This window comes from Chroicocephalus ridibundus, chromosome 1 (genome assembly GCF_963924245.1).
Source record: "Chroicocephalus ridibundus chromosome 1, bChrRid1.1, whole genome shotgun sequence".
NCBI lineage: Eukaryota > Metazoa > Chordata > Aves > Charadriiformes > Laridae > Chroicocephalus > Chroicocephalus ridibundus.
Window position 1 is genome coordinate 220,663,101 of NC_086284.1, and position 24,595 is coordinate 220,687,695.

Sequence of the window (24,595 nt, forward strand, 5' to 3'; positions counted from 1 at the left end):
CCAAGGAATGTCTTCCTGCTACTTTCCAGGTCAGCATTGGCACCTCAGAGGATGGGAATTAGCGTCCAGGCTTTGTCTGTGCCTTTGGCCTGGTTTTGATCATGAGATGTTTAGTTGCAATTGTTTGGGTATTTTTTAGGTCATGGAGGCAAACTTCCTGGATTTCCTTCACAAGCCTGGAGAGCCGAGAACGCACTGTTCCTATAAAGCTGACACGTTCCCCAGTTCGGTGACTCCGGGCATTTTCTGAGCACTGCAGTGCTCACACCAGCAGCTCAGAGCTGGTGCTGGGATGTGCTCTGCAGCCCCACGGCGTCAGGAACAAATCCCAGCTGCACGGGGGGAAACAGGCTCTGGGGTCATAGGGATGGGACCAGACCCTAGACGCAGGGCAGTGGGATGGGTATGGGGCTTGCAGCCCTAAGAACCCCTTCTAGGCAAAATGACACGTGAATGGGTCCTGGTGGAGGTCCAACAAGCAGGGCCTGGCTGCACGGCACAGGGAGCGAACAAACTGTGAGAGATGGGCCTCGGTGGGGTGGTGTGGAGTAGAACCTTCTCCTTTTGGCCAGCAGCCCCCCAGGAGGGCAGAGGGGGAGATCCTTTCCCAGGTCTCCCTGAGCTGTGGTGGGTCAGCCCGCTCCTGAGCTCCTTCACAACACAGCCCGGGCACACGGCAGCTCAATACCAGCTGCACCTGAGGTATTGAATGTGGCAGCTCCCCTTGAGACCAACCAAGTGTTAAAATAGAGCTGGTATGAGCTGGGAGAAGAGACATCGCTCAGGGGAGAGTAGCCCAAAGTGTGCTCAGCTTAGGGGATCTCTGCAGCAGTCAGCAGGTGTGGTGCAGACAGTGAGGAACCCCGTGCCAATGCCTGTCCGAGCAACTGTTCCACTACATGCACGCAGCTGGACAAGGCAAGCAACATCCGAGCCATGGCAAGCCCGAGGAACGGGAAGCCATCCCTCCTTCTGCCCCATAGGGAAGTCCCAGTGCAGTCCTGTGGAGTGGACCCATGTTTGTGCCCACGCACAGATGAGAAGCTTCTGTACACAGCCCTGAACGACCACGGAGCCGTGCCGGTCCTGGCTGAGCCCTGGCCTCCAAAGAGGTACATTGGCGTGGCAAGCACACAAGGCAGTTGTAGTCCGGTGCGGAGCTTGGTCTGGGAGGCTGAACCAGCACGCAGACAGACAGGTTCTGGCTCAGTGAAGTGGAAGTCCCAAGTCAGGGGCTCTCGATGGTGGTGCAGACACTCCGGGGGGAGATGGGCCCACCAGCTCCAGGGAGCAGGAGCAAGCTCAGCGGGGCTGGGGGGTCCCCACCTGGGGCTGGCACGGGGCAGGGGCTGCAGACGAGTGCTGAGCCATGGAGCGTGGGGCCTCAGCGTGCAGAACAGAGCTCGCTGCCTGTGTTGCTTTCTCCAAAGGTCAGAGAACAAGTGCAATGCAAATGCTGGCGAGTGGGAAGCAGCAGGAAGCCGTGTCTCCCAAACGGGAGTGCGGAGCCAGGCGGAGGCAGGGCCCATCTGGTCCCTCCAGTCTGGCAGCCGGGAGGAGAGTAGAGACCGTGTAGGGGACCAGGGGAGGCAGGGGAAGGGGGCAGACATGGAAGGCAGCCAGATTGCCCAACTCTGTCAGTCTGCTGCTGGGCACACCAGGGCACCCCACAGTGCAGGGCTGGGAAACCAAGTCCGGCAAAGCAGCCGAGGAGGCTCTGCAGGCACTCGTCCTCGGGGTGGTGGCGTACAGCCCATGGGGAAGGAGTGTGGATGATGACCATGGGAACCAAAGGGCCAGGCAGACCTCGGGGGCTGTGGTGGGGATCCAGGCGGCTCCGCTTCCTGAGCTCCGTTGAGCAGACACGGCACCTGTGGCTTCACGTGGGGATGCTACGCAACGCCCAAAGTACGGGTCTCACTGCAGGGAAGCAGGGGCAGGTGGTGTCTCTGAATCTCACACTCGGTGCATGCGCTGGGCTCCATCTGGAGCAGGGAACTGCCTTCCCCATGTCCGGACTTCTGGCAGCGCACTTTGCTGAGATCCTGCTGGCCCTGCGGAGGCAAGTAACAGGGCAGCAGGGCCCAGCATCAGAGGGACAGCTCAGCTCCCCTACTTCACACTTGCTCTTTCCATCACTAAGTGGCCGAAGGCACAGGATGGGGCGGCGGGGAGATGGGAGGCTGGCTGAAGCCCCCTCTGTTGCTGTCCTTTGGAGGGAAGGCCATGGTAGCAGCGACTGCTCCGGTGCACTGCGCAGTGAGAGATCTGCACAGGAAAGCAGGGGGGCCGGGCTGGCAGTCGCCACGGGGCCGGCAGCATGCCCAGCCCTCCTGGCAGCACAGAGGGGACCATGCCAGCTCCTTCAGCCTCCATCCAAGTCTCCAGGAAGGCCAGGACATGGGCAGGGAACTTCTCAGGCAGCTCTGTGAGGGGCGTTCACTCTGGGTTGGTTAGACTGAAAAGACAGCTATGGATGCCCCATCCCTGGAGATGTTCAAGGTCAGGCTGGATGGGGCTTTGAGCAACCTGATTTAATGAAAGATGTCCCTGCCCAGGGCAGGGGGGTTGGACTAGATGATCTTTTAAGGTTCCTTCCAACCCAAACCTCTCTATGATTCTGCATGCCAGCAAAATGCCTCTCTTACCATATAGTGACACTACTTCTCCCGAGGCACTCCGAGTGCTTAGGGACTGGTTCCAGGGAGAGAAACAATCGGCTCCAGCTGAGCACAGGCAAGGACAGGGCTAATGCCGTGGGCAGAGTGTGCCCAGAAGCCTGTGCACTGGGCAGCACTCCAGCTGCGGGTTTACTGCAGCCCTTGGTGAGGGTGATTCCTGCGGAACTCAATGCCCAGCGCTTCGTTAGAGTCACACTGCTGAAAGCTCTGGCTGGAGATGATGCATCACGCACCACCTGTGATGACAAAAAAGCACAGTACAGATCCTCAGCAGCACTGGCTACCTCAGGCAAAGACTCAGGTCTCTGCTGGGCTCCGAGTCCCACAGACTGGCGAGCCAAGTTCAAGGTCTGGGTCCTGATCTGCAGGGCCCATCACGGCCCCGACCGGCACAAGGAGCCCGGAGCTCTGGGCTAAGGCCATGGCTGACAGCATTGCTCCTCGGGCACACCGACACTGTCCCCAGCCAGGGTGGGACATGCCAGTTGAGGGACAGCTTGCTGCGAGCTCGCCAGGCTCCCCTCCTGCCCTCCCTGCCCCCTGCTCCGAGCAGCGCCACTCCTCGATGGGCCACCTCTGCTGGCATGGGCACAGAGCAGCCCAGACACTGACAGACGGCGTACGGCCTTTATCCCCCACATCGCCCTTCCCAAGGTAGAGTGCCCAGCACTGCTTTTGTTGCATTTGGGGTCTGCTTGGACCCAGCATTCTGCTTTCTGCCTCTGCACTGAGTCCTACCTGGCTGCTCGTAGAATAAACTGGATATTTTCCATGATTCCTTCTCTGTGCCGTGTCCCATATGCTGGATCCCATGCTGTCCCCTTCATGGCCATTCCTGGATGTTCAGTACAAAGCTGGTGGTCCAAGAACAGCTCTAAAAGGTGGACAAATGCAGGATGAGGTCTTGTGTTTTCCAACTCTTGATGACAGCAGAAGGTGCAGCTGCCTCTTTTCCCTGAGCTCATGGTGTAGGAGCAGCTGCTGTGGGACTCTGAAATGTCAGATCTTCCTAGCTGACACAGATAAGCCTTGGGCTCTGCCAGCAGCAGCCTCTGAGTGTGCCATTAAGGGCACCCCATGCTCAGCCCTCCGCTTCCTGCAGCAGAGGCTTTGATGAGTGCATGTATCCAACTGCATCTCCCTGATTCGGGCTGTAATCTGTAATCTACCTGGGCAGAGAGCGCAGGCATATGGCAAGGGGGAGCGAGGTGGCAGTCCTAGTACACTGGCTGCAGCCTGTGCTTTCCCAAAAAGGACATCATGCAGCACCACTGCGTCATCAGCGCATATAAGGCATCTCGTATCTTACCACATTTCCTGCCCTTGCCACTTGTGCTGTGCTGGGAAGCGAGTCCAGAACACCACCTACGGCCTGTGCACAGCTTTCGGCAGCATTATCCTGCTCTGGGAACCTCTCGTGCTGAGGTTTGGACACAGTCCCTGTAGTCCTGCTGCTAAAGAGTCTCTGTCTAACGTTAGTGAAAATGCCTTGTCAGTACCAATGTCCCATGTTACCAGCTCCTTCTCTAGCTCATCACGCTGCACGGCAAACACCTTGTCTCATGAGCACCCGGCTGTGTTGCAGTGGACTGCTCTCAGCACACACCTGTGGAAGGTGAAGCCTTGGCATGTGCCTCAGATGACCCTCAGCACAAAACAAACATTACTGTAAGAGTCAAGGATGATTTTACTAGGATGCAACCATCGACAATGCTGTGCCTAGGATCAGGCAGGTAGGTGACATAAAAAGCTTTACTTACAGGTCCCTGTGCCATAAGGCAGAGTTGTCTCTCTCTCTCTAACCAGATCACACCCATCAGGGTACTGATACAGCCTTTGGCCATGGTCCTTACTCCAAACCTCTACTCTAGCTTTTGTTTTGCTGTCATTTGCTCTGGTGCTGCAGACACCTTGGCATACTGAACTCTCCCTTGGCCTCTTTTCAGGGCGGCACTTTGACTCTTTCTCTGAATGTCAGTCTTTGTGCTTCTCCCAAGAATTGCAGACTACCTTACCTAGTGTGCAGAAATGCTGCGGGCCCCTGAGCATGGCGACATGCAGCTGCCTTGTGCCCACGCTCTATGTGGAGCCTCTCAGCTTCCCCAGTGCTTCATGCATGGGGTTAACCTCACACAGCAGCTGACTTTATTCCACCCCACTGGGCACAGCCCAGCCCTTTACATGCTCAGCCTTCTGAGTTTATTTTTCATATAAACATATTTTCAAAGTATTCTCTCTACCAGCTTGCAAAGAGCCCTGAATGCAAATCCTGACCGGCTTTACAGCAAGAAACAACCGCTTCTCCTCTGGGGTGGCATCACCGGTGCTGAGGCGTACCATTTGCATACTCCCAGGATTCACAAACAAGCCAAACTTTTGCAGTCCCCATTGGAAAACAGATGCTGGTCTCCCAGATCAGAACAGTGAGCTTCTCTGCCCATAGACTGGGGCCTCATGGAACTGAGCCCCATCTCCGCACTGCCCGCAGTTGGTGGTGGACCCCCACAGCAGCACCCACGCTGCCTGGTGCAAACCAGGGAGTCTGGGCAGAGGCAGGGTTCAGCCTGAACGAAGCACAGACACCCAGTACCTGCCCACGGTACTTCTGCGGATGGCTCCAAACCCTCTTGCTAACTCCTGATGCCAAGGCTGGGTGTGTTACTGTGTCCTCTATGGGCAGGGAGGCACACTGATCTTCAGGAGCCAGTCCAAAGCCAGCCTAAGCACCACCTGCGCTTGAATCTGCATCGTATTTGCACCCACTCTGCACCCACTGCAGGGTGAGTGAGCCACCCTCCACGTGCCGTGCCATAGTCCCTGTGGGGGGCTACCCTGTCCCCCATGTGCCATGCCACGGACCTCCTCCAGCCCAACATCACCAAGCCATCAAATCCTCCTGGGGGCAGGCTTGCAAATGGAAACCATCTGCCCTTGGAAGGGGAATTTGTAGGGAGACAGCTGGGTAGGGTGAAATGTTTGGAGCAGGACTGTCTTGGGATGGAGTTGGAGACGAGGAGGCTGGCAGAGGAGGATGGTGGCAGACCTGGATGTGTCGGACACGCTCCTTGCCCTGCAACAGGAACAAGCGCTTGCTGCCTGCATCCCCGGGGCTCTGCTGGCAGCACCTGCCCCTTCCTGCTGCTTAATCACCATTCTCTATGGTAATGAGGCGACAGCTCCTTAAGGGAAACATGCCTGCTAATTAAGCCTTTAATTTGGTGACACTGCACATTTCCAGAGGACGCCTCTCTGCCTGCCTGCAAGGACATCTTCTCCCGGCCTGGCCATGGCACAGCCCTCTGCCTTTGTGCCCTGGCCCTGCCAGAGCCACAGTCCCCACTGCCCCAGGCTCTCACCACAGAGGGTGGTGAAAAGCAGTCGCTTCCACACACCCCCACCTCAGCCACCACCATGCTGGAGAGCGGGATGTGCTGTCTGCGGAGCAGGGACACGCAGGGACACTTGCATGGGTGTGCAGGGAGGGCTCACCTGGGCTGTGCTGCCTGCGGGCAGCGTTCACTGCAGGCAGCACTCACCACGGGCCATGCACACACATGGGCAATGTCACTGCAGGCAGGACACACACGGGAATGGCGCTCGCTGCAGGTGATGTTCGCTGTGGGCAGCGCTCACCGTGGGCCACGCACACGCACGGGCAGTGTCACCGCAGGCAGCAGACACAGAGGGATGGTGCTCACTGCAGGCTGTGCACGCACACAGGCAGTGCTTGCCACGTGCCACGTGCAGCTGTGGACACTGGTCGTTTGGACGGTGCGTCTTTTCAGCGTTCACTCTGGTATGCGTGTGGCTGGTTTGTGTTAAGTCTTGTTCCGGTTGGCAAGGACTGGATGATGTCTCTGGTCTGTGTCACATCAGCCCCAGGGCTGTGGTGGCCAGGGCCAGGGCCAGGTAAGGGAAGGGCTGGCTGGCCAGCAGGGAGTGGGTCAGTGCTACAACACACCGGGAGGGCTGCCTGCAAGAGGCGAGAAGAGGCAGCAGCCTCAGACCACTGTCTGAGCAGCTACTCTGTCACTTCAGAGCAGGTCTGTGGAAATGACAGGAGTGCTGAGGTCCCCGGGCTGAGCTGGGGGGGTCTCTGCCCCCTCTGATGGCAGGTTATCAGGTGCAGGCAGTGGTGGTTCACTGCACCCCACGAGGGCTTTGCACAGGCGGTACTCTCCAGATGTCTGTCTTGGAGCACTTTGAAGGGTGTAGGCATGGATCCTGGCAGAGGTCTCCACTCCCACTCCTTGCTCCGTCACACCCCATGGTAGAAGGGCCTCCTGCTCCCTTTGTGTCCACGACACTGAATGCAGCGAGGCACCACCTCAGCCACTTGGCGCTGATGGTACCAGGAGCCTGTGGCTGGGGATATTTCTGCAGGGACTGGCTTTGGCCATGATTTGTCATCTCCATGTTGCACTAACGCACCTGCCTCGCTGGTGCGGGCTGGAGAGGCCAGCAGGCAGACAAGGGGCTGCACATGAGCCAGCAGCTTTGCCGACCAGGGGACCAGGAGCATCTCTCTTGGTGCCCACCTGCAGGTCAGCACGGCCCAGCATGGCATGGCCTGGTGTGCCAAAATTGCTTGGGCGTCCCACAGCCGCCGTGGGGGACACTGGGCTCAGGGAATGCTGCCCTGCCACCACATCCTCTGTCAGCACACAAGGCCGAGCAGGGCTGGGTACCTCGCGGCACAGCAGGAGTCACTGCATGATGTGGGAAAATGTCCCTGTCACATCTGGGCTGTGGGGTACGAGAGTGCCCGCTGCCATGGCAGGTTGGGGACTGCACACGTGGTGTCTGGCGGCACATGGGGCCTCCAGAGCGGGGAAGCTGGTGTCTCCACTCATGTCCTGACAGGAGGAGGGTTGCTGCCCTCCCCACAGCAGAGCCCGGCCCCGGAGTGGGATGGGACCTGCTGCATAAAGCTGACGGCAGCCTCTCCCCTCTCGGCAGCGTGCTAATTAGTGAGGTGCTAAGCCCTGAATATTATTCATTGCTGTGATTACACATTCAGATAAGCACGAGTCGTGCAGTTATTGCCATGTGATTACAGCTCACTCTGGGATTAATCAGGTACCTCTCTCCCTCAAAAACCCTGGAAGTCAGTTGCAGCGATCTGCAGGAGTGGCCGGCAGGTGGGGAGGGAGCTGCCAGGATGGCGACAGAGATGGACAAAGGTGTGGGGATCGTGATGGCGACAGGAATGGAAACAGTAATCAGCATCGGGATGGGAATGGTGCCGGGGTGGACATGGCAATGGGACTGTGAATGGGTCTTGGGCTGGGGGCAGGGGTAGAGATGGTAATTTTGGGAAGGGCCAGTGAGTGGGGCAGGGAGGTAGATAAATCAGAGGAGGCCAAGCACAGTTTGGCTGCAGGGAGTGATTTTGCAGGCACATATTAACACAGCAGGCTGCTATGAGACCACAGCAGGGTTTGCTCAGCTCGTCTGATGGTGCTCAGTGTGGGGCACAGCTCTGCAACTCTGGGGCTCCTAGAGTGGTGCAGGCACCCCCCGGACAGGGAGGAGCCCCTCCGAGCCAGCAGAGAGTGACCCTCTGCGCCAGAGAGAGAGCAGTTATCCCACGGCCAAGGGAGCAGCACAGGTGGGTGCTCAGGACATGCATGGAGGCAGCTGGCCAGAGCGGGGCCGGGGCTGCGTCTCACCCATGCAAGCACTTGGGAAGTGACATACCCGGGCAGTCCAGGGCTGCGGACACAGCAGGCAGGATCCTTGGCATCCCTCCCCGGGGGCAGAGGACCCTGCCTGCTGGGGTGTGCTGGCAAGGGGCAGCAAGGCACAAGGCAGGGAGCTGGGGAGCCGGCATGGCTCATGCCAGAAGATGAGCAGTTGCCCCAGACCCCACTGGGGCAAAGTCACTGCCTCACACCTGTACACCTGTCCAGGGAGGATGTCCTGCGGTCATAAGCCCAGAGCATGAAATGCCCCAGGAACCAAAGCTCTGCTGGGCTGCGGGGCAAGGGCCACCGCTGTCCGCCTTGGGGTAACAGCTGTGGAGAGAATATGTGTGCGAGGGAGGTGCTCCGTTTCCCCAAGAAACAGAGACTGCAGAAAAGGGGCAACATGCCACAGCATTGCTGAACATGATGTAACTGCCCAAGATCTGCTTGGACTGAGCTCCAGGGACAGCATGCACACCAGAGTCTGCTGTACATACATCAGATTGCATCTGGGCACAGTGTTCCCCTCCTCACCATCCCTGGTGTAGGCACATCCTGGCGTGCTCACATGGATACCGAGTACAAAGAAGATGCAGACGGGGCATGCTGCCAAGCCTGCCTGCCCGGCTTCCTAATTCAGCAGCACTAGGTGATCATGCCTCCCTGGTCTCTGCCACGACTAAAGCTCTGCATGGCACCTGCTTCCAGTAAGACATAGGCAGACCCACAGCACCACCAGGCAGAGCAGCCGGTGAGCACAGCTCTGTTCCGCAGGGCCGTCCTGAGCACAGGCTGTGGCACACAAACCCATGAAACAATCAGGAACACAATCCTCACGTGCAGCACTCACAGACGGAGCAGGACCTGAGCCCAAGGCACCAGGAGCACACACTGCGCACTCACACCAGCCCAACCCTGGCATCATGACACAGTGACGATGTTATGGTACCCAAAAAGCAGGCACTACCACAGCCAGCTCACACCAGTCTTCTTTGTCCCCATCCCCATGAACTGGTTCCTCAGGAACTCTGGTAACTTCAGGGTCTCATTCTTGTCTCACGTACAATCTGTTACATGGGCCAACAGCCTGGTTCTGATGACTCTTGCCAACATATTTCACCTTTGGTACCAAGGGCACTTGTTCAGCAGTAAAGCTTATAGGCAAAAGGCTCCTGAGGGAAGTTGTGCCCATTCCTCTGGGAGCTGAGGTCACTCATCACCGCCTGCTCCAGGCACAAGCACATCTATAAACGGCCTTTGCAGTAATGGCCAGTGAAGGGCAGAAAGGGACCTGAGGGTGCTGGTGGGCACAGCTCAGCAGGAGCCAGTAGTGTCCCCTGGCACCCAGAGGGCAAACCGCATCCCGGGGGGCATCAGACACGGCACGACCAGAGAGGGGAACATCCCGCTGTGCTGGGCGCTGGCGCGGCCTCACCTGGAGCTCTGTGTGCAGTGCTGGGAGCCACCATTCGAGAAGGACGTGAAGGTCCTGGAGTGTGCCCAGAGGAGGGCAGCCGAGCTGGCGGCGGGCTGGAAGGCACGTCCTCTGAGGAGCGGCTGAGGACTCTGGGTTGGTCTGGTTTGGAGAGAAGGGGGCTGAGGAGCGACCTCATGGCTCTGCAGCTCCCTGAGGAGGGACGTGGGGAGGGAGGTGCCGAGCTCTTCTGCCCGGGACCCAGGGACAGGACGCCTGGGAATGGTTCAAAGCGGGGCCAGGGGAGGGTCAGACTGGACGTGAGGAAGCATTTCTTTATCGAGAGATTGGCCAGACTCTGGAAGAGGCTTCCTGGAGAGGTGGTCGATGCCCCGAGCCTGTCAGTGTTTAACAGGCAGTGGGACAATGCCCTTAACAACATGCTTTAACTTCTGGCCAGGCAGTTGGACTAGATGATCGGTGTAGGTCCCTTCCAACTGAAATAGTCTATTATTCTATTCTATTCTATTCTATTCTATTCTATTCTATTCTATTCTATTCTATTCTATTCTATGCTATGCTATGCTACTCTACGCTACGCTATGCTAGTCCAGTCTATTCTGCCTGTGCATAGGCCAGTGCAGCCACATGGCTCGGGGGGGACAGGGCTGCAGGAGAGCACAGGGGGTGCCAGATGAAAGCTGTCCTGCTCTGCCTGCCCCTGTGTCTCTGCTCTTCACCAGTCCCCTGTGGCCTGGCCCTGCTGCCCCGTAGTTCATCTCCCAGCACTCCCAGGATACCCGGCTCACGGTGTTGCTCTCCTGGCTCCTGTCGGTGCTGGCTGCGGCCCTCGGGGAGGCACTGGTGGGGACAGCAGGGACAGAGGCAGGCCCTGCAGTCACATCCAAGCATCCAGAGGTCTTGATGCAGCCTCTGGTGTGACAGCCACAGTGGGGCTGCCTGGTCAGGAGAACCAACTGTCAGGTTGCAAACAAGCTCAGCAGCTGTGGGCAGAGGCTTGGTGCGGGGTGATATCGTGGGCCAGGGACATGGTGTCACTGCGCGGCGGGTGTCGCAGGCTGCCCGGAGCAGCTCCCAACCCACAGCTCCAGCACAAGCCCCACAGCAGGATGCCAGGCCCTCACTCCGAGCCAGCACAGACAAGCTCCAGCTTTACTGCACCACCGAGAAGTCAGACATCAGAGAGAGTCACAAAGAGCTCATGGGGCAGAGATAACCTGCCGTCTATGCAAAAGGTGTCATGGAGCAGATCCCCCATCCTCCCTTGCCCCATGCTAAATCCTCTCCCACAGCATCCTCTCCGCATGCCCAGAGTGATGGACCAGCACTCACTGTGATACATGGGACTATTACTCTGAACACCGGGGCATTAAATATTGAGCAGCAGTTAAATGCTCATTAGATAGATTTAAACATTAAGACCCAAAGAGCCATTAAATATGCAGTGTGCAGGGTGGGGGGATCTGATGATTGACTGCACACCATCTCCTTTGTGCAGAGCTGCTACAAGCTTCCCAGCCCAACTGAAGTCTCTCTGTGGTAGACATGTCTGCTCCATCTTCTGAAATGTCTCGCAGCAGCCTCCTGCAGCTGCAAGAGGTGGGGGAGAGACGAGCTCTGGGAAGCAGCAGGGTGTGGAAGAGCAGCTCAGCGCAATGAAGAACAGAGCGCATCTCCGGCACAGGGCGGCCCCGAGCAGAGAGCGAGCTCCTGGCATACGGCTGGCCTCACTGCCGGCAGCTGTGGTGGCCTCAGCGGCAGTGATGGAGCTCTGCAGGCAGCTGTGGGGCTGTGCAGGGACAGAGCCTTCCCCTTGGGGCAGGGTCCTGGGGGCACAGCATGGCACCGGACAGGGGGACTTGTGGGCTCCCAGGCACCCTGCAAGGTTTCCTCTCTCGCCACCTCACCTTGCTCTGCCCTCGTGAGCACCCTGCCCTCCACACTCCCAGTGCGCCCCCAGTCACCAGCACCCCAAATGCACTCCAACACTCTTACAAGCTCTGCCCTGACTCCACGGCCGCTGACGCGGCACTCGGGTCCGAGCATCAACCGCCCCAGCCGTGAGTCACAAGGACACAGGGGCTCCCACAGCCTGTGGGATCCTGCTCAAGGGAGCAGTGCAGAGGGATTTCTGGATGCTCTGGACTGCAGCCCCGGAGATGGCTGAGGTCTTACGTGTCCCCAAACCCCCTGCAGGATACACTGTCTGGGGGCACAGCTCACCCTCCAGTTCCAGGTAGAGCAACAAGCAGCATCAAGCAGCGTCCCAAGCCCCGCCACCCAGCCGGGAGAGTGGGAGGGAAAGGCCCCCACATGGCCTGGCCAGCTCGGAGGTGGCTGCAGATGGGGGGGCACCAGTGGTTTTTGGAGAGGGTGATTAGCAAAGGAGAAAAACTGTGCTGCCAGAAGCAGTTTCTTCCCCTGTAACACCTTTCCCTTAACATGTTGTCCTTCAGCCTGCTCTCTCCAAGGCGTTCTTGGTCTGCCACATTTCCCGAGCCCACTCCTCTCCCCTCCGTCTGTTGTGTCCCCTCCTCGCTGCTTGGATCACCCACTGTGCATAACCTCAGCCCCCAGGAAGGCCCCAATTGCCTCCTGCAGCAAAAAGCTGCATTTGGCTCCCATTTGGGAAAAATACCAATTTCCCACGTTAGTTAGTTTGGCACTGAGAATATCCTGCTCTGTTCCCGATGGGCCATGGCAAAGCCAGCGTCGTCCTGCAGTCTGCTTCCTCCCTCTGCTCCTGCTCACTCAGCTGCACTCCCCATCTGCTTTGCAGGAAAAGCATCTTCTTGCATGACATGCAACCTGCTTTATTTGAAGACAAGTCACAAATTATTTTTGCCAGAGCCCTAGTCCCAGCCCGTGCCTGTGCTTTGTGTTCGAAAGGCCTGCTGTCAGCACATCATCCCCATCGTCTGGCAATCGGAGCGCTCATACCAGGGAGGCATGGATCTGCATGGGTGCAGGCAGGGCGGCAGGACGGGGTGAGGAGGGATGGTGGGACATCATCTGAGCTTGGTTTGCACAGACACAAGAATGCAAATTATGGAGGTAGGAACAAGGTGTGGGGGGGGTTGAGGGACCTCTTGAGATTGCAAAAGGGTAGCGTCCCTTCAGTGCCATGAGCTCACAGGGGAACGGGGGGCAGCTCTTGGGCAATGGGACTGCTTTTCCCGGGAAGCTGACCAGCTAATCCTGCCCTATCCCGTGGTCCAGGGAAGCACAGCTGGGTCTTCTCCTCTGTGGCACAGCCCTCTAGGAGCGTAGCCCTCTAGGAGCTTCTGCCACTCACTTCCCATCTTCCCAGCAAGGACCATGTGGGGACAAGCGTCTGTCACGCTCCTAAGGCAGCCCAGAGGGTGGTGGGGCAGGGCTGATGCTGCAGCACCCGCGGCAGAGGAAACGTCACCTCAAGGCCAGCTGCAGCCCCGCTCAGTGCCAAGCCACGGTCCAGGCACAGGACAGACAAACAGATGCTCCAAGCGGCTCTTGGGGACCCTGGTCCCTTGGGATGTGGCAGTGCCCACCTGGGCAGCCGCGGTGGGAGGAGGCAGGTCCCCACACACTGGGTCGGGCGCTGCTGCCCCATGTTGGAAAGAGAGAGGCCAGGAACGTGGCCAGAGCCTCCCGCTGCTCCTCAGCTCCTGGCCGGCATGTCTGCGCTGGTGCAGGGCAGCAGCCTCTGAGGACAGGGGCAGGCGCGGGCCAGGGAGCACAGCCTGGCCTATGGCAAGCCCCATGGCGGCCGGCTTCAGCCTCCCCCTCACCAGCACCAGCCCGACCCAGCCGCAGGGCCACAGGACCAGCAACCAAAACACCAGCAGAGTTGCGGGAGGTCATCCTCCCCCTCTGCTCTGCCCTGGGGAGGCCACATCTGGAGCACTGTGTCCAGTCCTGGGCCCCCCAGTTCAAGAAGGACAGCGAACTGCTGGAGAGAGTCCAGTGGAGGCTACGAAGATGATCAAGGGACTGGACCATCTCTCTTATGAGGAAAGGCTGAGAGACCTGGTGCTGTTCGGCCTGGAGAAGAGAAGACTGAGAGAGGATCTCATCAGTGCTCATCAATAGCTAAAGGGCGGGTGTCAAGAGGATGGGGTCAGACTCTTCTCAGTGGTGCCTGGTGACGGGACAAGGGGCAACGGGCACAAGCTGGAACACCGGAAATTCCGTCTCAACATGAGGAAAAACTTCTTTACTGGGAGGGTACCAGAGCCCTGGCACAGGCTGCCCAGAGAGGCTGCGGAGTCTCCTTCTCTGGAGATATTCCAAACCCACCTGGACGTTTTCCTGTCCAGCCTGCTCTGGGTGACGGGAGTTGGACCAGATGATCTCCGAAGGTCCCTTCCAACCCCCACCATTCTGTGGTTCTGTGATTCTGAAGCCATTCTGAGCCGGGCTGCAAGAGCCGTGACAGCCTGGGTGGCCTGCAGTGAGCCAGTCCCTGCCATGCTGTTTGAGATTTTCCAGGAGCTCCTTGTTCATCCATGCAGGCTTCCTGACGTTTTTGCCTGACTTCCTCTTTGTTGGAAGGCATCACCCCTGAGCTTGGAGGAGGTCCTCCTTCGCTCCAGGGCTTTATTCTACGGGACTCTCCCAAGCAGATCCTTGAAGAGGCCAAAGTCTGCTCTCCTGAACTCCAGGGTAGCGATCTTATTGTGCGCCCACCTTGTCGCCCTAATGATCTTGAACTCCAGCATCTTATGGTCACTGCAGCCAAGGCTGCCTTTGAGCTTAACGTTCCCCACCAGCCCCTCCTTGTTGGTGAGAACAATGTCCAGCATGGCACCTCTCCTCGTTGGATCCTCTGTCCCTTTGAGAAGGAAGTTATCATCAGGGCGTTCCAGGAATTGCTTATGCCTGGTCCTGAATTGCTTATGCCCTGCTGTGTTGTCCCTCCAACAGATATCAGGGTGGTTGATGTCCCCCATGAGGACAAGGGCTTGTGAACGTGAGGCTGCTCCTGTCTGTCTATACAGGGTTTCGTCCACTTGGTCTTCCTGGTCGGGTGGTCTGTAGCAGACCCCCACTGTAACATCACCTGTCCCTGCCCTCCCTTTAATCGTGACCCATAAGCTCTTGGTTGGCGCCTCATCCATCCCCAGGTGGAGCTCCATGCACGCCAGCTTGCCATTGACACAGAGAGCAACACCCCCTCCTCATCTCCCCTGCCTGTCCTTCCTGAAGAGCCTGTATCCTTCCATTCCAACACTCCAGTCATAGGAGCCATCCCACCACAACTCCCTGATGCCAACAGATCGTAGACCTGCAGGTGTGCGCGTGTCCCTAACAGCTATTTGCCTCAGCACCCAGGAGACCCCTGTACAGTCCAAGGACACGGGGACTGCTGTAGGCACAGAGAGCAGAAAACGGGCTAGTACACCTGTTGGGCTACTTGTGAGGTCCTGGTAGCTATAGGTAGTTGCCAAGTTTGGTTGTGTTTTTTTTTCTTGGGGCGTGGGAACAGTTTCCATATGTTACAGAAGCCCAGTGCCCCTTACTTTGAGTGACAAGCATTCTCCTTCCCATCAGCTCTTCAACGATGCTATCAAACTGGCAGTTGCTTACAAGCAGAATTCGGGAGATTTCATGGACGAGGTCATGCGAGAACTGGAGGTAAGAAAGGCTCTGCTCCCTGCGCTCCTCCTAAGTGATGAGCAGCTCTGCTTTTTTGCCTCAGGGAAAGCAGAGCCTGTGGCAAAGGGTGAAGCTTTGCAGGCATGGAAAGATTTGCCTTCTGCTGGTGACACCGTGGGCTTTGTGTGCTGCTGGCATCTAGGTTGGAAGGGGTGAGGTGATGACCCTCTGAAGAGCCCACGCTGCCCTAGGCCGAATTTGAAAGAACCGCAGCAGAGCGTAGCTGTTGCTCTCAGGCTTCTCAGCAGTTCCTTCTCCTGCTCCTTTCCAGAACTTCGACCTGCAGAAGAGGAGTGAGAATTTGTCGGATCAAGAGGAGAGCTGCCCTGAAGAGACGCCGCCATCTGCCTAGGCCCCGGACCCTGACTTGTTTTCTCCCTTTGCTCTAGATTTCTGGGGTTAGTTAGAGCTGGCCTTCACAGAGAAAGGTGTTTTTTCTCGTGCCCTGAGAGCTCTGGTGAAGGGCAGCTGGGCCTCTGCCCTTCTTGTGGGGGACGGTCTGGGCCTCCGTCCTTGGCTTGGCCTGAGCCACTGCACGTCACGGTCAAGGGCAGGGCGAGAGTAGCCACGCGGTTGCTCGTTACTGCATGCTTCTTCAAGGCAAAGCTTGCCAGGAGAGCTAAGCCACTCTTGCACCTGCAGGGCAGGGTCCTGCCCAGAGGCTTTAACGGTACCCACTGGAGCAGACAAACACTAAAGAAATTTTTTTTCTAAAGCTTTGAGCTTGCATCCTTCCTGCACTTTTGTTGCAAGGCAGCCCAGTTACTCCACAGCGCAAGTCCAGCTGCCAGCCCTCCCCACTGCTTTCGCAGCCCGGCCAGCGCTGCCTCTCTGTCCACCCTGTGATCTCTGCCGCAGAGTTTCTTTGGGTTTTCTTCCCCATTCTGCTACGGAGCAGCCAGCTCCAGTAGACTTCTGAACACGGGGGATTTCTCCCGCCGGGTCTGGTAGAGCCGAATCAGGTGGACTCTCACACCCAGGAGGCTTGTCCTATCCCAGCCCGATGGATGTGGCGGCTGCTGCTCCCATGGGTCTGCTCAAGAGACTTGTGCTGCATTCCAAAGAGACAGACAGACAGACAGACACACACACACACACTTACACAATTAATGTGACCAGCAAAACAGATTGACATAGCCAGAGCAATGCCTTTACCCGCACCCACGTATATGTAACCACCATGTGCATAAACATGAACTCAGTCCAGTCCTTTTCTGCCTTCCCACACGCTCAGTTTACTAGTGAAACATAAACACACCTTCACCCCTAGATTCATAAGCACAGCGTGTTCTCAGATTCCTCAACTAACAATATGGACGTTAAGTCCATGTAATAGCTGTGGCTGGATGTCAAACTCCTTACGCAGTCATCGGTGCAAACCTCGGGTCTTCCTAGTTCCGTGTCTCCTGGGTCACAAGAGAGTCCAGTTTCAATTTCACTGGTGCATTGCACACACACACAGACACACACGCGGGGATCCCACCAGAAGCCGGCCTAAGCCACTTTGCGTTCCCAACTGCTGTCCCCAAGACCTCTAGCCCCCCACGACCTGTGTTCCCTTCTTCCACTGCCCCCTCACCCTCCTCTGTGACCAGGCACATCGCCAGCCCTCGGGAGTGACTCTTGCCCTTTGTGCCCCACGGTGTGCCTGCAGCCCCACTCCGCAGGTGCTGGACAGGGAAGTCCTTCCCTTGCACAGGAGACTGAATTGGAGCGAGGCACGGTTAGCTGAGAAAATCGGCAACTTTATTTCAACAACCGTCATCATCCGCACCCGCGTACACTCGGAGGAGCGTGGGCAGGACTGAGCAGGCCTTTGGCACTGAGGCTGCCTTTGGATCGGCAGGTGTTGCCCCAGAAGGAGACGCGGTGGAACGCTGCAGCCTGCGCTGGGTCCTGTGCGTCCTGCTGCTCAAGCCTTTTCCCCTCTTAGGAGCCGCAGGAGCTCCTGCAGCAGATTAAAGAATTCCACCAGCTTCTGTCGTGGAAACGGGCAGGATCCAAACCTGCCCGATTGTGTTGGTGTTGTCTTTGGCCTCTGATAGGGGGTGGAGGTGGTGAGAAAATGACTCCAGTCCCGTGATGCTGGAGTCGCCCTTACTGCCGGGCGCAGTCCCATCTGGACCAGGATCCAGTTGTAGAAGTGCTGCGTGGAGGTGTAGATGCCGGGCTGCCTGGCTCTTGCGCAGCCTCTCCCCCAGCTGGTCAGGCCGACAAGCCAGAAGTATTCCGCACTCTTGTCTTTGCACACCAGAGGACCACCGCTGTCACCCTGCAGCGGAGGAGAGAGGCCTGAGGTGTGTTGGGTGGCCACCGTCAGCACTAGGGCTGGCTGCTGGACGTGTGAAAGAGCGACGTTGTGGGATTGGGATCGGGAGCCGTGGCTGCCAAGAGCACGGATGGGCTTCCTGGGCAGAGTCCCCGGCCTCTGGGACAAGGCGTGCGCGGGGCAAGGACCCGCAGATGGGGAAGGGGAGGTGAGCCCCAGCAGGGGTGGGGAGCCAGCAGCGGGAGGGCGACTTGGCGGGCAGAGCCCGCCCCGGGGTGTGTTTGGGCGGCTGTGCCAGGGCTGCCTGTGCTGCTGGGGCTGGGCTTGTGGCACGCTCCTACCTGGCAGGTGTCGATGCCGCCCTGTGGGTAGCCAGCACACAGGTTGTGGCTGTGGATGGCCCCTCTGTACCACCGGCTGCTGTTGCAGAGGTTGATGTCGATGAGGTGGACCTGGGCCTCCTGCAGGACATCAGCTGATTTTGCAGCTGTGAGCACGGAAAGGAATTAGCACCCAGCAGCTCTTTGCCCGTTCTCCCCTCCCCCCCACCCCGTCTGGTGAACCCCTTGCCCGGGTTCTTGGCTTTGCGTCCTGAAGGCCTTGTACAGCTGTTGCCCTTTGGTCTTGCGTTGGGTAATGGGTTGGGCCCCTCTCTCCGTAGGCGAATGTCCCCACGGCCCGACTCTGGCTTTCCCCTCTGCTCTCAGGAAGCCCAACCCGTCTCCCCAGTGAGCCAAGCTTGCCCTCGGGACACGAGCGCTTTTGGGGAACTCACATCTTGCAGCCGTGGCACCCCAACCACTGACGTAGCAGGTCGTCAGCTCCGACACTCTCAGCGAGGCGTCGGGCACACAGGCGAGCTGTGTGTAGTAGCTGCACTGGACGGGGTGGTTCAGTTCCAGCAACGCAATGTCGTTGCTCTGTGAGATGTTATTATAGTGCTGGTGAACCAGGAGCCGCCGAATATTGCGCACTTGGACCTCCGGGCCCAGCCGAGACAAGCGGGTGGCCCCGACCACCACGCGCCACATGCTGATGTGCCTGGAAGGAGACGGAGAGGGGGCTCAGAGGGAGCGGAGCCACGTGCTGCAGCAGCCCAGCAGTTCCCTGCCTCCTGCTGCTGCCCCGGGGAGAGGGGAAAGCCGCGCTGCAGAGGGTGCGACGGCCCTGGCGTGCCTCGGGCGCAGGCGATGTCGAGCCGGGGGCTGCTGGGAAGATGCGGCACGAGCGCAGCCTTCTCCCGAGCAGTCTCTGCGCCGGCCCAGGAGAGCCCAGGCACCGGGCAAGGAACCGGGGCGGGAGCAGCACGTGGTGCTGGCACAGGGCACCTGCCAGCGTGGGGGGGACGGCCCCGCTCCCGATCCTCCTTACCTGGCGTTGATGAAGCAGTGGGCTGCCGTGAGGACCCACTGCGAGCTGATGAGGGACCCTCCGCAGATGTGCCCCGTGCCTGCTTCCCAGGGGTCCTGGATGCTGACGATCCAGGGCCAGGCCCCTGGCTGGGCGTCCGTGCCACCCACGACACGCGACGTGCCGTAGTGATAAGCCATGGGCCGCAGCCCGCAGGTCGCTCTGTAACCAGAAACGCATGAGTGTGCTGCTCCATGGCTTGCTGCTGCTCTGGCTGAGGGTCAGCCGTCCTCCCTCCCCAGCAGGCGCTGCGTGGGCAGCAGGGCCAGGGAACCCCTGGGGCGCGCGTGCGCCCGCCCCTGTTCCTGCTTTGGCCCCACAGACGGGTTGTGCCAGCGGCCTGGGGGCTGGCGAGGCTCTGAGGCTCCCACGTGGGGTTGGGGAAGCTGTGCGGTGGTGGCCACAGGGGACAAGTGAACCCCATAAGGGCTGCCTGAGCTCCCTCCCCGAGCCTCGGCCACTTACCCACAGCTGTCCCACGTGGCGTGCACGGGCCAGCACAGGGCCAGCAGGACGAGGACGAGGAGCAAAGTCATGGCTGGCAGCGGCACCTGGCAGCTGCAAGAACCGCGGGCTCGTCGCCACCAGAGCAGCAGCCGGCACGGTGCCCGCAGCGCTGGCGTTGCCCACGGTGCCCTGGTTGCCAGGGCTGATGTCACACAGTCCCTGGTTCTGCTGGGCACGGTGGTCTCTCGGGGAAGGGGGAGCAACATGGGGGGTTCCGAGCAGGAGGGGAGGAAGAAGCTGGGCTCGGGCACCCCCGACAGAGCCCCGCTGAACGCTCTGCCTGCGTGTGTGCCCCGTGGCAGGCGGCAGCGCCCGGCTCGGAGCACTGCCTGCTGACAGCCTGCAGGGACAAAGCAACGTGGCATCGCAGCCCCTTTGGGGCCTTCACGGCCACCCTGCGCTCTGCAGCCCTTTGCCGCCAGGTCCTTCCCAAAGCACATACACCAGAGAACAGAACTACTACAGGCAGGACGCACGTGGCTGGGTGCTGCAGAGCCCACCTGGTGACAGCCGCGGCAGGCGAGCAGTGATGGGCAAACCAAATAAGTCGAGCACGGCCAAGGAGTGTCAACCCTCCTGCACTAAAGGACGGCGACGGGCAGGCGCAGCGCAGCCCACGCTGGCTGTGTCAGCCACAGCAACGCCCGCCGGCAGGATTCATGTCCTCCCTGTCTCTGAATTATGGTGCTGTTCTGGGCCAACGCCGACCAGGGCAGTTGTGGCGCCTGGTGCGTATGGCCAAAGACAGGCAATTTCAAGCTTTAGACAGGGAGGGGTGCTCCTGCTCTCAGCCCCACCTGGCATTCTCAGTGGCTTTGGTAAATCCTTGTCGTGGTTTAACCCCCACCGTGCGGCCACTCACGCCCTTTTCCCCCCGCAAGGGAGAAGAGGGAGAAAAGGAGGGAAAAGGAAAAAACCTCTTGGGTTGAGATAAAGACAGTTTAATAGAACAAGATATAGAAAAAGACAAATGACACTACTCATACCAATAGTAACACCAGGCACTCTCACTGCCAGGTGAATTGTCATCATCTGGAGCAGTGATCACGGATTCCCACCCCCGGCTAACCCCCATTTATGTACTGAGCAGGATGTCTATGGTATGGAGTATGTCATTGCCCATGCCATCCTTCTGTCAGTTCTTCTATGGGAAGCTGAAAAAAAGTCCTCCCGAAATGTAAACATCACTCAGCAACAATTACAACAACAGGTATGCTTGACGTTCCTGTCACAAGCATGCCTAGAAAGAGAGACTAACTCCGTGCCAGCTGAAACCAGGCCAACCCTCCACCGGCCCCGTCTCCTCAGCCAGCCTCCTACAGCTGCGCGGTGGAGCCGTGCTCACACGCGGGAGCACAGGGCAGCCACAGGGGAACAGCAGGAGCAGCCACGCGCGTCGCATTCACTGAGCCGGGCCGGGTCCCCGGAGGGCGGAGGGCAGCGGCCTCAAGCGCAGCAGCCTCAGAGCTGGTGAGAGGTGCCGCGGCCTCCTGCTGCCATCCTGGCTTGTGTGGGTGGAAGGCAGGCACACGGCTGAGGGGGCAGCCCGGTGCCCAGGGTGGCAGGGCAGGCTCCCTCTGAAAGTGCAAGAGCTGCTCTCAAGGCCCTTGAGGCGTAGCATGGCTTCCCAGGCACCAGAACTGGGCCCCAGACAAACCGGGCTCACTCGGGGTGCTTTGTTTTCTGACAATTGACCTGAAGGTGGTGCCCCGTATCTGCGTAGAGTAGACAGGAGGCAGCCTCAGAGAGCACAGCTTGTCTTCTGCGCATACTCTGCCACTCCAGCACCACATTTTGCAGGTGTTTAAGGGGAACTGATGAGAGAGGGGGGCACACTTCACAGATAACTGAAGGAAGAGTTGGGGTCATTTTGGGGAGAGGACTCTGGCAGGGACAGCAGTACCCAGCAAACCCCACCAGTAATGCCATGGAAGTCCACGGCGACCCAGCTCACAGGGCCTGAAACACCAATGCTGTTCACAGATGGAGCAAACGTGGGAGCAGGGGGGAAATATCCGGGGCTGGGTCCCTTGTCTGGGAGGAGAGAGAAGGGCAGAGAAAGGGAGGAGACAGGGAAGGTGCGGGGGAGGTACAAGCGTGGAAAAGGGAGACAAGGCAGGGTGAAGGAGCCCGTCACTCAGAAGCAAGCCACTGGTCGGTTTGCTTGTTTGACCGAGCCCTGCACCTAATCACCACAGTCCATACCACCTTCTTTTTGAGAGTCTTACATGCCCATGCAGCATCATCCATCACACAGACCATCTCTGGCACCCCCTGGCACCCAGCCTACAGCCTAAGCGTGCAGATGGGAAGAAGCAGACATGGCCTGTGGAAAATAATGTCAGGAATGGGAGCGGAGAGCAGCCACGTGCCGCTGCCAGCCATGACTTTGCTCCTCGTCCTCGTCCTGCTGGCCCTGTGCTGGCCCGTGCACGCCACGTGGGACAGCTGTGGGTAAGTGGCCGAGGCTCGGGGAGGGAGCTCAGGCAGCCCTTATGGGGTTCACTTGTCCCCTGTGGCCACCACCGCACAGCTTCCCCAACCCCACGTGGGAGCCTCAGAGCCTCGCCAGCCCCCAGGCCGCTGGCACAACCCGTCTGTGGGGCCAAAGCAGGAACAGGGGCGGGCGCACGCGCGCCCCAGGGGTTCCCTGGCCCTGCTGCCCACGCAGCGCCTGCTGGGGAGGGAGGACGGCTGACCCTCAGCCAGAGCAGCAGCAAGCCATGGAGCAGCACACTCATGCGTTTCTGGTTACAGAGCGACCTGCGGGCTGCGGCCCATGGCTTATCACTACGGCACGTCGCGTGTCGTGGGTGGCACGGACGCCCAGCCAGGGGCCTGGCCCTGGATCGTCAGCATCCAGGACCCCTGGGAAGCAGGCACGGGGCACATCTGCGGAGGGTCCCTCATCAGCTCGCAGTGGGTCCTCACGGCAGCCCACTGCTTCATCAACGCCAGGTAAGGAGGATCGGGAGCGGGGCCGTCCCCCCCACGCTGGCAGGTGCCCTGTGCCAGCACCACGTGCTGCTCCCGCCCCGGTTCCTTGCCCGGTGCCTGGGCTCTCCTGGGCCGGCGCAGAGACTGCTCGGGAGAAGGCTGCGCTCGTGCCGCATCTTCCCAGCAGCCCCCGGCTCGACATCGCCTGCGCCCGAGGCACGCCAGGGCCGTCGCACCCTCTGCAGCGCGGCTTTCCCCTCTCCCCGGGGCAGCAGCAGGAGGCAGGGAACTGCTGGGCTGCTGCAGCACGTGGCTCCGCTCCCTCTGAGCCCCCTCTCCGTCTCCTTCCAGGCACATCAGCATGTGGCGCGTGGTGGTCGGGGCCACCCGCTTGTCTCGGCTGGGCCCGGAGGTCCAAGTGCGCAATATTCGGCGGCTCCTGGTTCACCAGCACTATAATAACATCTCACAGAGCAACGACATTGCGTTGCTGGAACTGAACCACCCCGTCCAGTGCAGCTACTACACACAGCTCGCCTGTGTGCCCGACGCCTCGCTGAGAGTGTCGGAGCTGACGACCTGCTACGTCAGTGGTTGGGGTGCCACGGCTGCAAGATGTGAGTTCCCCAAAAGCGCTCGTGTCCCGAGGGCAAGCTTGGCTCACTGGGGAGACGGGTTGGGCTTCCTGAGAGCAGAGGGGAAAGCCAGAGTCGGGCCGTGGGGACATTCGCCTACGGAGAGAGGGGCCCAACCCATTACCCAACGCAAGACCAAAGGGCAACAGCTGTACAAGGCCTTCAGGACGCAAAGCCAAGAACCCGGGCAAGGGGTTCACCAGACGGGGTGGGGGGGAGGGGAGAACGGGCAAAGAGCTGCTGGGTGCTAATTCCTTTCCGTGCTCACAGCTGCAAAATCAGCTGATGTCCTGCAGGAGGCCCAGGTCCACCTCATCGACATCAACCTCTGCAACAGCAGCCGGTGGTACAGAGGGGCCATCCACAGCCACAACCTGTGTGCTGGCTACCCACAGGGCGGCATCGACACCTGCCAGGTAGGAGCGTGCCACAAGCCCAGCCCCAGCAGCACAGGCAGCCCTGGCACAGCCGCCCAAACACACCCCGGGGCGGGCTCTGCCCGCCAAGTCGCCCTCCCGCTGCTGGCTCCCCACCCCTGCTGGGGCTCACCTCCCCTTCCCCATCTGCGGGTCCTTGCCCCGCGCACGCCTTGTCCCAGAGGCCGGGGACTCTGCCCAGGAAGCCCATCCGTGCTCTTGGCAGCCACGGCTCCCGATCCCAATCCCACAACGTCGCTCTTTCACACGTCCAGCAGCCAGCCCTAGTGCTGACGGTGGCCACCCAACACACCTCAGGCCTCTCTCCTCCGCTGCAGGGTGACAGCGGTGGTCCTCTGGTGTGCAAAGACAAGAGTGCGGAATACTTCTGGCTTGTCGGCCTGACCAGCTGGGGGAGAGGCTGCGCAAGAGCCAGGCAGCCCGGCATCTACACCTCCACGCAGCACTTCTACAACTGGATCCTGGTCCAGATGGGACTGCGCCCGGCAGTAAGGGCGACTCCAGCATCACGGGACTGGAGTCATTTTCTCACCACCTCCACCCCCTATCAGAGGCCAAAGACAACACCAACACAATCGGGCAGGTTTGGATCCTGCCCGTTTCCACGACAGAAGCTGGTGGAATTCTTTACTCGGGTGCAGGAGCTCCTGAGGCTCCTAAGAGGGGAAAAGGCTTGAGCAGCAGGACGCACAGGACCCAGCGCAGGCTGCAGCGTTCCACCGCGTCTCCTTCTGGGGCAACACCTGCCGATCCAAAGGCAGCCTCAGTGCCAAAGGCCTGCTCAGTCCTGCCCACGCTCCTCCGAGTGTACGCAGGTGCGGACGATGACGGTTGTTGAAATAAAGTTGCCGATTTTCTCAGCTAACCGTGCCTCGCTCCAATTCAGTCTCCTGTGCAAGGGAAGGACTTCCCTGCCCAGCACCTGCGGAGTGGGGCTGCAGGCACACCGTGGGGCACAAA

At 59.4% G+C, this 24,595-nt stretch overlaps 2 protein-coding genes across 2 annotated transcripts; one reads left to right on the forward strand and one right to left on the reverse strand.

Moving 5' to 3' along the window:
* Positions 1-16,816: 16,816 nt before the first annotated feature.
* LOC134512303 (acrosin-like) lies at positions 16,817-19,693 on the reverse strand. The gene is made up of 4 exons (XM_063327721.1): positions 19,080-19,693; positions 18,886-19,037; positions 18,221-18,750; positions 16,817-18,071 (listed from the first exon to the last, which is right to left on the reverse strand). Exons 1-4 carry the CDS (start codon positions 19,257-19,259, stop codon positions 17,353-17,355), a joined length of 1,581 nt encoding a protein of 526 aa, XP_063183791.1. The 5' UTR covers positions 19,260-19,693; the 3' UTR covers positions 16,817-17,352.
* A 565-nt stretch (positions 19,694-20,258) lies between these two features.
* LOC134512370 (acrosin-like) lies at positions 20,259-24,515 on the forward strand. Its single transcript, XM_063327803.1, has 5 exons — positions 20,259-22,076; positions 22,332-22,584; positions 22,915-23,180; positions 23,469-23,614; positions 23,953-24,515. Exons 1-5 carry the CDS (start codon positions 21,932-21,934, stop codon positions 24,310-24,312), a joined length of 1,170 nt encoding a protein of 389 aa, XP_063183873.1. The 5' UTR covers positions 20,259-21,931; the 3' UTR covers positions 24,313-24,515.
* The last annotated feature ends 80 nt before the right edge of the window (positions 24,516-24,595 follow it).

Coding starts and splice junctions, on each gene's coding strand:
- LOC134512303 (XM_063327721.1), bottom strand. CDS start 19,259: ATGGCTTATCACTACGGCACGTCGCGTGTCGTGGGTGGCACGGACGCC. Junction 19,038..19,079: donor ACTGCTTCATCAACGCCAGG/TAAGGAGGATCG, acceptor CCACGCTGGCAG/GTGCCCTGTGCCAGCACCAC. Junction 18,072..18,220: donor CGGGCAAAGAGCTGCTGGGT/GCTAATTCCTTT, acceptor GGCTACCCACAG/GGCGGCATCGACACCTGCCA.
- LOC134512370 (XM_063327803.1), top strand. CDS start 21,932: ATGGGAAGAAGCAGACATGGCCTGTGGAAAATAATGTCAGGAATGGGA. Junction 22,077..22,331: donor GCACGCCACGTGGGACAGCT/GTGGGTAAGTGG, acceptor GCTGACCCTCAG/CCAGAGCAGCAGCAAGCCAT. Junction 22,585..22,914: donor CACTGCTTCATCAACGCCAG/GTAAGGAGGATC, acceptor GTCTCCTTCCAG/GCACATCAGCATGTGGCGCG.